Source organism: Abrus precatorius, unplaced genomic scaffold, assembly GCF_003935025.1.
Source record: "Abrus precatorius isolate BTA unplaced genomic scaffold, Abrus_2018 Scaffold3, whole genome shotgun sequence".
Taxonomy (NCBI): domain Eukaryota; kingdom Viridiplantae; phylum Streptophyta; class Magnoliopsida; order Fabales; family Fabaceae; genus Abrus; species Abrus precatorius.
In genome coordinates, this window is record NW_020874373.1 from 17220352 (window position 1) to 17235588 (window position 15237).

The 15237-nt window shown below is 30.2% G+C and overlaps 2 protein-coding genes across 2 annotated transcripts; one reads left to right on the top strand and one right to left on the bottom strand.

Moving 5' to 3' along the window:
- Positions 1-2107: 2107 nt before the first annotated feature.
- On the bottom strand, positions 2108-4699 carry LOC113863066 (translocon-associated protein subunit beta). The gene is made up of 6 exons (XM_027496466.1): positions 4400-4699; positions 3439-3537; positions 3215-3323; positions 3062-3133; positions 2944-2949; positions 2108-2549 (listed from the first exon to the last, which is right to left on the bottom strand). The coding sequence occupies exons 1-6, from the start codon at positions 4579-4581 to the stop codon at positions 2433-2435; spliced, it is 585 nt and encodes a 194-aa protein (XP_027352267.1). The 5' UTR covers positions 4582-4699; the 3' UTR covers positions 2108-2432.
- Positions 4700-10182: 5483 nt separating this feature from the next.
- Positions 10183-13600, top strand: LOC113862926 (zinc finger protein CONSTANS-LIKE 15-like). Its single transcript, XM_027496233.1, has 4 exons — positions 10183-11036; positions 11307-11465; positions 12810-13069; positions 13240-13600. Exons 1-4 carry the CDS (start codon positions 10371-10373, stop codon positions 13346-13348), a joined length of 1194 nt encoding a protein of 397 aa, XP_027352034.1. The 5' UTR covers positions 10183-10370; the 3' UTR covers positions 13349-13600.
- Positions 13601-15237: the final 1637 nt, after the last annotated feature.

The window sequence follows — 15237 nt, forward strand, 5'->3', positions numbered from 1 at the left end:
ACATCATGTGAATACTTATCAACTCATTTAATTTATTAAGGCAATTAATATTTAAGTGACAATAAAAATTAAAATAAGTATCAACTACATAAATTGAAGATTAAAATGATATGTTATTAAGTGTAGAGATTATTTTGAATTTTCCTAAAAATGACAAGGGTCTAAAATGATGATTTTCTTGATAAAAAAACTATCCAACTTCCAACTTAAACACACTTGGAGAAAAAGAAAATATCTATTATCCATTGTAAAAACAAATTTGTTATCTTATGGATAAAAGGATGTTACACAGAGATAAAGTTAAATGTAATTTTTGACTTTTAAATAAATAAAAAATGAAATTAATATAACAATCCTTCACTTATTTTTTATTTAAAAGAAAGAAAAGAATGCTATCAATAGCTTAACAAATTAATGCATAAGTATTAGTATCTTTTAGACTATAAACTAGCATATATAGAAAATGAGTCATGACTCATTGGAATTGCTTGTGAGATTAAAGTATTTATGAATTTCTCATCCAAAATTGTTTAGCCAAAATTGTTCAGCATGGTCCAGTACCTTTTGGTCTTGCATCATAAGTACTCCATAGAGTTTGCATAAACTCACATAGTAGCATTTATACCACAACACTTAAATTGGTGAATCTATCCAACGTGCACAATTATCAATCACACCATTCATTAAGATTATATACTTATTCTCTAACATTATTATAATACATTGCCTTACATCATATGGATGAACTCATAACTATTCGATAGTGTTCAATCAATTGACAAATGACATTCTTACCCACATCAACATAATATATGAAAATTTTTCCCCATCACTCACTTTTTGTAATAAGCATTAATCTCATCTCCTTTCATGTATAGCGTAATCTGTCAGAGGATTAGCTAAATTTATATATGATTTAAAAAATAGATCCTAACCTTCATAATGTTAAATGTATAAATTTTAAACTTCATTTTTAAAAAAATAAAATAAAATATATTTTAAATGGATATTCTATATATAAAAATAGTTGAATAGATTTGATAAATTTTTAATAACTTATGAATAAATTAATTTTTTAAATATTTTTAATGGATTAAAATAGATTATTAATTTATTATTTATCCATCCATTATAATTCAGTTTAAAATTTATCCAATCCATTCATTTTACATCTCAAACGTTCGATAAGGGTGAAAGAATTGGAACAAAGGAGTTTCCAACCGAACCAAGATAAACTTCCAAAACTGAAATGAAAAAAGTCAAATAAAACAAGTAAATATTCATTCTATTTATTTAATTTAGTGGAAAAAGTAGTAAATTTTCAACAAACTATATTTGACTCGCATGATATTTTTAACTTAGTTCGTCTTAAGAGTGCATGTTAGATAAAATGCAATTATAGTAAAACACTGGGATATTACAAACTATGAGATTCTCAATCGATGCGTTTCTATTCAATAATTATAACTACAATTTATCTTTAAAAGTACATTTCGCCCTTACATTAGAAGAATCAAATCCAAGATTCTCTCAACCAAATCCAAGATTCACACACTTTGTAAAATGCATAATGGGCGTAAGAATCAAATCCAAGATTCACACACTTTAGAAGATCAAATCCAAGATTTTTTTTTTGCCTACTCTGTCAAATGCATAATGGGTTAAAAGGCACTTTATGAAAAACTTGAGCAAAGTTCTACAATCGAATATTTTCCCGGGAGATCCGTCTAAATCCGATTTTGCATGACATTCTATTGTTAACACAGAAAAAGTCATTTCATTTTTTCTCTCGAACAATAGTTAAAAAAATCAATTAATGGTAAACTTTATTAAAAAAACACATGCATTGAAAATCACATTTTAAATGTGCTTTTACGTTTTCCAAAAGACAAAAAAATGCTTTGATGTCAAGATTTCTGTCCCAGGACAGCCAGGAGAAACAAGACAATTCACATGGATTGCAAGTCCTGAAACAGTAGAGACTTTAACCAACTCATCAAAATCTGAAAAAGCAATCTTGTAAAGAAGCTATGGCACAAAGAGGGGAGGAAGAAAAGACCCCTATAGCTTACCATGGCCATGCTCCATTCAAGTAAATAATTGACTTGGTAAAGTGGCCAACAATTCATCCATGGAAAAACGAACTTAAGGATCATCAAAATATATGGTATTCAATCCAAAGTAGCTATGAGATCAGGTAATCAAGAAAATATACTTTTGCTAGCTAAGATACATTCCGTCCAGTGAGAACTGAAAACAACTGTTCAGGCTATGCCGTCAAGAAATTAATTTGTTCACTCACTAACTCATTTAACCCTTCATCAAAAAAGTCCAACAGCATATACTCTAACTAGGTAAAAACTGACCACTGACAGAATTTCATGTTCTAGCCTCCAAAATGTCTGATTGCAGATGCACTAATTTTCAAATGATTAACGCTTCTTCTTGCTTCCTTTTCCACTGGATTTTGATGGAGTGGCTACCAGGTACACAAACAGAACCACGATGGAGATCACTGAGATTAGAGATCCATACTTAGCCAGAAGCCTCTGTGGACAATAACATGTTTATATTAAGGTAATGATTTTACAATAAGATACATCCACATCTAGAATGTGGTTGTTGCATTGAGAATATATTAAAAAGCAGCATTATTTTCTTAATGAATCACACATTTGGAGAGAAGTGCACAAATAAGTAAAAACAGAAACTTTATTTCTGCATAGTCACTACACGTGACTTATCAAATCACCCATTTTTCAAGAATGGATAAGTTTCGCCAGAAAGGAAAATGGGATCGACTTTATCAATCTTATCATGCACAACCAATGACATGCAAAATCAACTACCAAAATAGGCAACCGTAATGCTAATTCAAACTTTAAGTCATTTGCATAATTTTGAAGTTTGCAACTATAAAGAACATAAATAATTGTCCCATACCTTAGCCTGAGAAATAGGGTCCAGCCAAATAAGAATACATGAAAACAAAAAAGCAACACGTTAGTCAATGCAAGCAATTGACATTGATTTGTGTAACTTTAAGTTACAGGAAACATACCCATTCAAATTTCTTCTCGGGAGGTCTATCAGCAAGAACATCTAAAGGCAATATGGGAGTTGAATATGCCTCCTAATAGCAAAATAATCATAAAGATCAGAAAAAAAATTGCTCATAAATAATGAAAGTAGACAACAATTCCAACGTATTAACCTGTAAAGCAGCCTTTGTGGGCACACGGAACTTTATGACAGCTGGTTCACCAGAAAATAGTCCCTTTGACTTTGCCTCCAGCTCAAATGCGTGAGAAAGGATGCCGCCACTGAAAATTCCACAATTTGTATGTAAAAAGAGATGAAGCATAATGCAGCACAGCAAAAACAGGAGGAGGTAATCCTAGGTAGCCAAAAAGTTAGTGCAAACAAAAGGAAACTCACGCGTCAAGTCTTTCCCATGACTTTGAAGTGCTACCACTGATCACATCAAAAGCATCATTTGGCCAGCTATCGTCTGCTAAACTTACATCATATGCAGTCCTTTCAAAAAAATGGAAGGGAAGAAAATGGTTAGTGCATATGTTAATAAAAATAAGTAGCAAATTGAAGAGATAAAAAGTGAAACTCAGGATATCATAAGATTGGGAAACAAAACCATGATTCAATAGGAGTGGCAGCACACAAAGTTCCATTTTATTGATTGACACCCTTAGCTACTAGCCTACCATTGTCCATGACAGTTATTAAACCCAATCCAACAAAACACAGGAAAAGATTATGCATTTTGTAAGTCATCCAGCCAATCCCTAACAAGCAAAGCAGAAAACAAAGCAATATAACTTGCAATTTACTTCTCCATACTCTGAACACCCCAATCGCCAAATTACAGGTAACACCAGCACTAAATGCCCTTAAAGCTCCAATTAAGCCAAAAACTTAAATTTTTTCACACCAAGTTTTTCTCATCAAACCATACAGGAAAACACATTTTCCTCCACAATTAGATCAAAATAAAACAAGCAAGAACTGCAGCGTTGCAAAACCTTGACAACAAAATCACTTTTCCTTCCACTTATTAACTCATGCAAGCAAGAGGGGCATGCCCCTGATGCTTAAAAAATTGATCAGAAATAAAAAATACCGATTTTTATTATTTCTATCTCCTTCCAGCTAATCAAACATTACCCTTTTTCTTTATTTTGCACACCACTTAAAAAAAAAAATCCGAGATCCAACTAAAATTTACCACTCCTAACCAGCAATTAACAATCAAACAGATATTCACGAAATTAAAAAATAAATAAAAAATCAGGGCACATGCATGCAATTGGGAATTGGGATCTCGGACATTGAAAAACGAAAATCGAAAAAAGGGAATGATTGATGATAGATCGGAGCGTACGAGGTTCCTTGGTTGTAGATGTCGATGGTGACGGAGACCCTTTCGGCGCCAGACTTGAGGCGGTTGAGGGTGGCTTTCTTGTGAGCAACAATGAAGGGTACGTCAGAGGAAGCGTGTGAACAGAGTAACAAGGAAGCTACGAGCGCGAACGCGATCAGAGCCTTATAGATTGGATCCGCCATTGGCACTGCAGAGAGAGAGAGAGAGAGAGTCAATGAGGAAGACAGAGAGAAGAGATCGTGGGACTCGTTTTATGGGTTATGTTTGTGATGGACACAGTTCGAATGCTAGGGTTGTATGTACCACAAGATGCAAACAAATACAAATACCATAGAGGGCAAATACATGTTTGATAAATAACTGATGTTTTAATAAATTTTTTAAATAAAAAAAATTCAATTTATATTACATACCATTTTTAAGTTTTAAAAAAATTATATATATATTTTTATCATCGATAATAAATATTTATTAATTTAAATAAATTAAAATTAAAATTCATTTTTTTAAAATTCACATTAAGATTGAATTATATATATATATATATATATATATATATATATATATATTACCTTTATTGATGTCATGTGTCAAAATGTATTCAAATTTAATTTATCTGAAAATTTATATCTTAATTTAATATGATATATCAAGATTTAAAATTTAAATTAATTAAATATTAAAATAAAAAATTGTACTTGAAAAATTAATAAAAAAAATAAAAATAAATGAGAAGTTAGCTGAGGTAAGAGTAGCATATAAAAATACTCTTATTTAATAATTATAATTCCAATTTAATATATTAGCAGTTTTTATATTATACATGTATTCTTAAATTAAAAAACTTAGAAATATATTTGTAATTTTTAAAATTTAATAAATTTTATAATTTAAAAGTTAATATTTTAATTATTGATGATAAATACTACATTATATTAAATAAAATTATATATTTTAAAATTTTAAAAAAATTATACAAAGGGTAAATTTTAAATTTTGAATTAAGAAGTTAAATGTTCAATGAAAAAAAAAACCCTAAAATAGTGAAGAAGAAAATTAACTCCTAAAAATAATTAATTAAAATAATGCTTAAAAATATACTTATTTAAAAATTATGGTAAGATAGATTATAGTTAACTAGAGAAAGTATTGACAAAAAAAAATTAATATTGTAAGTGTATATTTTTTAAAATCATTTTTAAAAAATAAGTTTTTTAATTAATTTTTGAGATAATATTTCAAAAATAAATATTTTAAACATGCAATAATATTCTTTACAAAAGCTTTTTTTAAGGATAAAAGAAGAGATTTTAAAATTTTAAAGGTCAACTCAACTTTCAAACCTATTTTTATAATATCATTTGCAATAGTATTGATAGAGTTATGAACATGTTTTAAGCTATCTAAGACTCTACTTAAGACTTTTGCATTAACGCTCAAATATTTGACACTAACTCTTTATATGTGTAAAAACTTGTAAGCAAATATGAGTTGAGTAACTAAATTGCATCAAGTGACTTAAATTCATAATAAATCTATGATCTTGAGTCCAAGCTAGGTTCAAGTTATTGTGAATTGGGGGTGGTGATTAGTTATTTTTGGTCTATTCAAGTGCAAATGACTCAATCCATTTGAAAATCGATGGTAAGGATTTTTGAACTGCCTCCATCCAATGTAGATTCTAGATTTGTCATGAGTCAGTGGGTTCTTTAGGTTGATAATTGGGTTGGAAAGCAAGTTCTAATTTTTGAAAGCTTGACTGGAAATTATTCTTTCTCTTGTTCCACAAAAAAAGTTAAAGCTTGCTTTCCAACTCCATCGACAGTCGTGTGTGTTTACTCATGTTACCACAAACTCACCTTTTTTGGCAAAACCATTGTCTGTCACTTGTCCCATAACAAAACCCAGCATATAATCACAATTTTCTATCACCACTAAACACTTCATCATTATTAACAAACCATCATTGTTAAACACCACTAACCATGCTTAAATCATTGTTGCAAACTCAGCCAACAACAAATCCCTTATTGTGTGCAACCATTGAGACCACCATCGTTTTCCATGGCCAAGCCACATTCGACCCTCACCCATCATCAATGTGTCAACTTGCTGGTAGACCATCGAGCTCCATGCCTCCATCTAGTAAGAAGTGAGCACTAAAAAAAATTGAGATTTGAACAAAAACCGAAAAAAGAGTCCAAGCTAGTGACATAGACTATGACGTAAGCTGTAAAGTCTTATAACATCTAACTAACGAGAGGGAATCATGTGTGCTTAAACAATCGTGAATCCACTTAAATTTTACATGAGTCTATAATAATAAGCAGTTGGTTTCAAATATCAACACTTTTAGATTTTAAAACCCACGCTAAACTTTTCCAAACCATTTTTAACTAATTTTTTTCATCCCCTAACTAGTTTGTATACACACACTAATTCCTTCAATTTTGTTGAGTTCAGTCACTTTATTTCTTACTCATCCTATAGTGATTAACACTTAATTTAACTAGAAGTATGTTTCTTATACCATAGTAGCCGAAATAAACTAATAACTAACATCCTGAATTTGAATGTAATATAATACAACATCTCATCATCGTAGAGGAAGAGTTCAACTACTATTAGCATTAACTTTGATTTCAGTGTTCATTGATAGCTTCCAAATCTTCAAATTTTGTGTTATTTAGAATACCTTATTGTAGAAAAATATCAGTCTTTATAGCCATAACTCACTTGATTAAGTCCATACAAAAGTTGTTCTTCTAAAACTAAATTCATTATAATGATACACCATAAAGATTATTCATATCATACGTGAGCAGACAAATTACCACTAAAGAAATTTGGTAAATAACAAAGGTCAACCAAACTTATGTAAAAATTGGGTAGACTCATAAGGCATGGAAGAGTGATTCATCCATATTATTACAACGACAATAAGTAGAAGTATTTACCATGTTCTTGCTAAATCTCAAATAGTTAATAGATAGTACTTTATGCATTAATAGCTAAAGGAATAATTTTAATTTCTTTGAAAATCTTTATTTTCAACTTTGAGACCATATATAGTTGTGATCATAATTTTTCTCCCTTTTAAGTAGCCATGCATAACCATTAGTTTTTGTGTACCTTCCTGAGTTTGAGTCTTCTCAAAACCACTCAAAGATTCGTCAATCAAGTTAGACTAAGGAATATTTGTCCAACCTTTTCATTCAAAAGAGTACAAGTTTTTCAAGTTCATATGTGGTTGATCAAGATATACTTCAAGCGTAAATAAGTATATGAAAAATAAGTCTATTTCAATTTGTCACAAAGTGGTCCATCATATGAGTAATTATCGTACAAAATAGAAGATGACCTTTCCCTTACATGCCATGTGATACCTTGATATATTGAATGAACTACTTTTAGTAGCCTTTTCCAAATGTAAGAACTTGTTATAAATGAATTTGTGCCAGCCATCTCTTGCAAATTATATTTGTGTCGAAGAACTTATGCTCCATAGGCTATTATCTTTAGTCCAAACTTTCCATTCCATTTTCTCTAACAATGAGGTGTTGATAATCCTTAATTCTCTAACACTGATCCTTTCGGCTTGTTTTGGACAAATCATGACATTTTAAATAAGGTGTATACCTGTTCTTTGGTTATATCCTTTCTAAACAAATTGTGTGGTAGTTCTATCTATCTTGTCACAGTTACATTAAGACAACCAATAAAATTGCATGAAATATATATAAATGAAGATAATAATGAATTTAATTATATGTTGATGAACTGATAGAAATTTGTTCTAACTTAACTTATGGTCTCAAGTTTAAATTGTAGTGAATACAATTATATTAAATACTCAGAAGGAAAACTTTGTTCATTTATAATAGTTTTGTTTAACTCGAACAAAATTGTCTCTAAAAAAAATATACATATGGTCTAGAAAAAAAAAAAAATAACCTTGTCTTGTATAATAATTTTCCTTTTCAAAAATAAAGATGTTTTTGAATTTTTTTTAATCACGCATAGAAGTATTTCTTCTTAACTCTTTCTTGGAGTAAAGAAAATCTAAGATATCTTCCCAAGTCACTTACTAAGCTAATGAAAGACAACTTAGATAATCTTTTAACATTGCTTCTTGACACCTATCTCAAACATTTTATTACAAATTTTTATAAATTTATTTTAAATTTAGATACTTAACAAAAATAATTGAACACATTAGTAATTAAGCAAACTTGTAAATTTTATGCTCTACAAAATAGTAAAACATTGTCATAAAAAAATAAGTGAAAAATTAGAAGGCACCCTTTTAAGAAGAGCTCATTTATTAACTCTTACATGCTAGTGATTATTTTTATGCTCTCTATTAAATTTTCATAATAAATCTAATATAATAGTAAAGAAAAAAACTTCATGCATTCAAATGGATAAAATGTCACTTTAAAATTAAAAAATATAAAAATAATTTAATTAAATCCATAAGTACATACATAATTTTTTTTAGTGAAAATAATATCCAATTCATACAAACATTTATAAAATTTATATATTAGTTTATCTTATGTTTTCAGACGGTGTCACTATTTAACTTGTGTTTTATCAACTTGTTATTTTTACTTATTAAAAGTGAAATATTTTAAAAATAATTTTTTATTCTAATTAAATTTGTTCTCTGTCTTAATATAAAACGAAGAATGTATATCGTTTTTAAAAATGAGAACACACAAACTTATTTATCTATTTTTCACTTTTTAAAAAGATCAAATAAAAAAAAAAATGAACTTCGTGCATTCCATATGTATTAAATGTCACTTTAAAATTAGAAACTTGATAAAACATAATTTACTAAATTTATATACACATACAAAATATTTTACCATTCATACAGATATTTATAAAATTGCTATATCAGTTTTTTTCACGCCCGTCTCACTGTTAAAATTATGTTTTATCAGCTTAGTTATTTGTAATTGCTAAAAGAGAGGTATTTTATTAATTCATTTTTTTTAAAATAATATCATATCATTTTTTTATTCAAATTAAATTTGTACTCGGTCTTCATTTCTATTATGAGTGTATCTCATTCTTAAAAATAAGAACATGCACACTTATTTATTTACTTTTTATATTTTGTTATGTATAACTATTTTTTTTTTTGCTAATAACAATTTATTTTTTTAAAATGAATAATTTTATATTTTTAATTTAATCTTGCTAATAACAATTATTTATTTTAAATTATGTTAAAATTGAATATCTATAATATTATTATAAAAGTGTCTTTATTTTCATATATTTTACAAATATGTTAGTTTTAATATATACGAATAAGTTATTAAATAATTTTGAATTGAAATTTTTAATTTAACATTGAAGTTTAGATTAAATTATAAAAAAAAAATTAAAAGTGTAAGAATAGTAAAATTTGCATAAATGTAATATATATATATATATATATATATATTAAATATTTTTGAACTACACGGATATTATTAAATAAAAACAAATATATTAATAAAAAGAGAGAATATGTTTTAGTAAAAAATAAAGAGATGATATTATACAAGAGAAAATAAATTTATGAAATAATATACCTAAAGAGTTAAAGAGTGAGAAATATATAATAAAAAAAACAATATTGTTGTAGGAATAAAGAGAGTGATGGTAATAAGAATGTAAGAAAAGTGAAATGGGGAATGAGATTGGGCCGAGGTTGAAGCCCAAGAAGAGTGTTGGGGAGAAAGAGAACAGAAGGGAATGAGGAAAGGAGAAGAGGGAGAGCAGATGGAGGAAGGACACTAAGGGAGGGTTTGGGAAAAAAAGTGACGAAATATCTTTTCCCTGCGTGTCCCCACCCGTCCATTTCATATCCATCAGATTGCGTCTGCACCTTCCCCATGCTTATCATGTGCTCTTTCATCACATTCTCATTCTCTCTCTCTCTCTAACATTCACATTCCCATTCCCCATCACCATGATCCTCCCCTGCGACTTCTGCGACTCCAAAACCGCCGTTCTCTTCTGCAAAGCCGATTCAGCCAAACTCTGTCTGTTATGCGACCAGCACGTCCACGCCGCCAACGCCCTCTCCCTCAAGCACGTGCGCTACCAGATTTGCGACACCTGCAAGAGCGACACCGCTTCCGTTCGCTGCTCCACCCACAACCTCGTACTCTGTCACCACTGCGACTCCCACGCCCACTCCACCGCCTCTCCCCACCACCGCCACCGCCTCCATGGCCTCTCCGGATGCCCCTCCGTTCCCGAGATTGCCTCCGCTCTCGGCCTCGATTTCAGTCCCGACCACCCGCCCCAAGACCCCGACTGCCCCGTCGTCCCCACCGCCGCCGCCCCCCCCAAGTATAATAGAGATGACGTCTACCAACAGGTGCTCGAGATTGCCAGAAGGAGGGACTTCAGTGCTCAGAGCGTTCAGCTCAAGTTCAACCATCATGATACTAATAACAACCACCAAAACGACGTCGTTGATGAGATGCTTCTCCAGCAGACGCCTTTTACGTCCTTGCTCATGTTGCCGTCTGAATCTGAATTTGACGCCAGGAAAAGTAATGATAACGGTTACGGAGCCGAAACAGGGGATCTTCTCTGGAATTGTTGTCCCACGTATCATACCCCTCAGGTTTGTCATTTAACTATAACAATTTTTTTTTAATAACTATTTTTATCTGAAGTTTTTTATTTTTCTTTTCCGAGTTTGATTATGAAATCGCAATGTGGATAGATATTAGACTCTAATTTGTAATTAGTGCAGCTTCCTTTAATTGAATTTAATTATGGTGTAGTGGTTCAACTAACGTTCTGGCATGTGTAATGAATGTGGTATAGTTGGTTTAGATGTGAAATTTATGCTATTGAATGATTAGTGCTCACTTATTTTATGTTGGTGAAGGTGTGGGATTTTCAATTACAGAAATCGAGAGATTGTGGTGAACCAAGGGTATTGACATTTGATGGTCTAGAAGAAACATCCCTCTCCATTCCAAGAGCGTTTCAAGATGTGCACAATATGAATTGCTCAACTATTGGTGATGATATTCTTTCCCGAAATGTAAGCGGCCACGGTTTTCAATTTTACCAATTTAAGAGTGTGTTTAGTGTTTAAAATGAATTATATTTTCTGATTACATAAAAAAAATCGCCGAAGATACTACTAAATATTGTTTGGTCATTAGTAGAAAATCGGTTTTGTTAACCTTAATCTTTATGGTTAACTTAGTATTTGGAAGTAGTAAGCTTTTATTGGAAAGTAATTAATAGTTTCTTTTTATTTTTAGATGTTTAAACTCAATCATAAAAATTGAAAGTTTACAACACTCAAAAAATTAATTGATAATTTTTGAGTAATTTTTTAATAAAGAAAACGTTTTATTCAAGATAAGCAATGTTTTAAGGCTTATGATTTCAAGCAATTAGCATATATTATTTAATTTTTATTTTCCTACTTCATCCTCAATGATTGATTATTTTAAATACAAAACAAATGCATACAAATCTAATTCAAACACACACTGATTGCAGTACACTGCATAATGTAGTCTCTTACCATGTGCGTTTGTAACCTTAATGTATTGTGAGTCACCAACTGTCTGCTACCGAATTAAAACTAGTTCACTGGTGTTAGAAGATTTTTCTAATTTAAAATCTTCAATTTACAGGCATGTTCAAGCAGTTATAGTCTGCTACATGTCACTTGTAAAGTGAGAATCATTGGGTTGCAAGTTGCAATTGTTTGTGGGAATGTGATGGAATGGTTTAGAATGGGTGATGCAATGGCGGACTCGTGTGAGAATGTTGGTGGAGTATGCAAATGCTCTATTGGGTTCTCTCTCTTCCTATCATACTGGAAAATACGTGAGGTTCTGACACACCTTCATTATAATAAACCTGTGGATTTCTTTTTTAAAAAAAATCAATGTTGAAAAAGAAAGTTGCAGTAGAAGTGGGTTAGTCGCTTTGAAATCCAAACGTACTGACAAAACTGTGGGCCTTCATAGCTTTGATTTAGTGTACAGAGTTCACATGGGGAGGGACAATAGAGGACGGAAGGTTTTAATTGCTAAAGATGCATAGATAGTCTTCCAACTTTAATTGTCTGTAGTTAAGCTTTAACAGCTGCATTCATATCATTTAAAAGCCAGAGATTTCATTATGCTTTTCATTCTCAAGTGTGAGATGATGCGTAGAGTATATGATAAGCACTATCCATGTTTCTCACATGTGCAGTTTTCTACAATTTTTTTGTGTTATGAACTGTTGTGCAATGATTGCAATTAAGTTCCCATATGATTTGGCCTTTATTTCATTCATTACTTGCCATATATTTCTATTTCATGATTGGTTGTATCTGTAGAGCCAGTGAATAATAAATTATATTTCTTTACCAAAATTGCAGAATCAATCGGATCAGTCATCATCAAGTCATGCGAAGAAGAAAGAAGAAAGCAACAACAAAGCAAGAGATGGGTTTTCATCCGAGTCCAATTTAATTGAATCCATAACGTATAGTGGCACCAACAATGTCACGAACATGGAGCATCTTGTGGGTGGGAGTGAAAATGTTAGCTCCTTAAAAGCCAAGATTAGCTTGGAAGAATTGGCTAAGAATAGAGGGAATGCCATGTTACGCTATAAGGAGAAGAAGAAAACTCGAAGGTATATGTCGTTTTAATATTTACACAAATGCAGCAAATTCAAAAAAATATATACAGAAACCTATGCTGTACATGCAGCCAGTTAGTTTGAGATCATGCCCTTTATTTTATTTTGAGAAAGATCACATTTTTCATATTTATTTTAAAATCACGGCATCAAACTTTGCGCAGGTATGATAAACACATTCGCTATGAATCAAGGAAGGCCAGGGCTGATACTAGAAAAAGGGTGAGGGGGAGATTTGTTAAGGCAACTGATATAACTGATGTTCAAGCATGATGAGTGGTGCCCTTTCAGAAATCTCATCAGAGTTCATAGCCCTTGTGTGTATACAGATGTTAACGCTATCAGAGGAATATTGATATATTCTAGTTTTCATGAACTCCCTGAGTATTTATTGATTGATTGGTTTGAATCTTTTTCGTAGATGATTTATTTTAATTTTAATTTTTATTTGTCGCATTACATGGGAATAGATTTTTCCATGTGAGATTTTCACATAAGAGCTAAAATTCTTATAAATTTTTTGCGGTTATGGTTAGAGTCTTTCTGTCCCTCTCTTTCTACGTGATAAGTCTCGTGGAAATCTCACATAAAGTAATCTATTCTCCCACTTTTTTTCAGCTTAGAAGGATAAAAAAATGCTGAGGAAGTTAATCACTACCCATTATCAACAACTGAGTTCTTCCACTTGCAAATTTCACTTCTGAACCAGCCATGCGAGTGTTATCTCTTCCACCTGAAATGTTCCAATTTTCTATTAACATGTTAAAAATGCACGATCAAGATTCTAAGTATAATAATTTTTTAAGCAAAATCTAGGCATAATTTCTTAAATATTTTAATATTAGTTTTAAGTAAAATTAAAGTTTAATTTTAGTAATTTGTTAAAAAAATTTGACATTTAAAGATGACGTAAATTAATTACGTGAAATTTAATTGTAAGATTTTATTAAAATTACTTAAAAAAATTTATACATGAGTTTTATTATTTTTTACTAAGTTGTAGATTTAAATAAAGTTGAAAATTCTGTCTAATTAGTATGAGTAATGTACATTAATTTATAAATTTTTTTTCATTTAAATGGACTTTTTTTTTTTATAGATGAACAAATACAATACTACAAACGAATTTAACATTTTGCAAAGAGTCATAGTTCAAGTGCTATTGAGTTTTTTGGTTTGATATTGTGATTAAATTCTAATCAAGCTACAGATAGGGCTAGTATAATGGATTTGATTGACCAGTTGAATTACTGAATTCATTTCGTCTTAACCCACCAAATCTTACGCTAATAGTTAGTTAGGATGGTTAGTTTATTAGGCATTTTTTTCTTCCAAAGATTAAAATATACTTATTAGTTCAGCCAAAAAAATATATACTTACTAGTTAATATCAGTCTAAACTGATTAATTTTATATATTTTTTATTTTTTAAGGTAGACTAGACTATTAGACAACTTTTCTATTTTTGTTTATTTTTAAAACGATAGTAGGCCAGTCCATTAACTTTTTGACTTGCTTTTTTGAGCTAGGTTTGTATTATTGGTTCATTTTTAAAAAGGGTTACATTTTGCAATTTTATTTCACACTTCTATTAAAAAATTTGTAACCACTTGTGATTAGTCATATCATAGAGAATCGAAGCATGGCAAACATTTGCCTGCGGTTTTAGAGAAGTGCATTGTTGTATTTGTTTGCAGTTTTGTAATCCTCATTAACTACATGTGGTTTATGAACTTTTGGTAATTACTTAAATTTAACTGTGGTTAGAAAAATGGTAAAGCAATTACTTCCGATTAAATAACCCTCGTTAATTGCCTCTACTTTAACCTCTCCACTCTCCTCCGGGTTAATAAACCCACTAATAAACCGACGATTTTTAAACTCACTAAAATTAGCTATATTTTCTAAAAGCCTTTTATTGTAGTCACAATTTTAAATTTATGTTAATCATCAATAATTTTTAAAATAATATATTTCATGTAATTATATGCAATTTTTTTAAAGTATAATTATATATATATGGCTTAAAACTGTTGTTAATTGTCATGACCCCTTTTAAAAAAAATCAATTACATTCTTCATTACTCTTCTTACTAACTTATTCATTTATTGAATATTACATACATGAGTTTAAAAGTATAAATTTATAGAAATTTGAACTT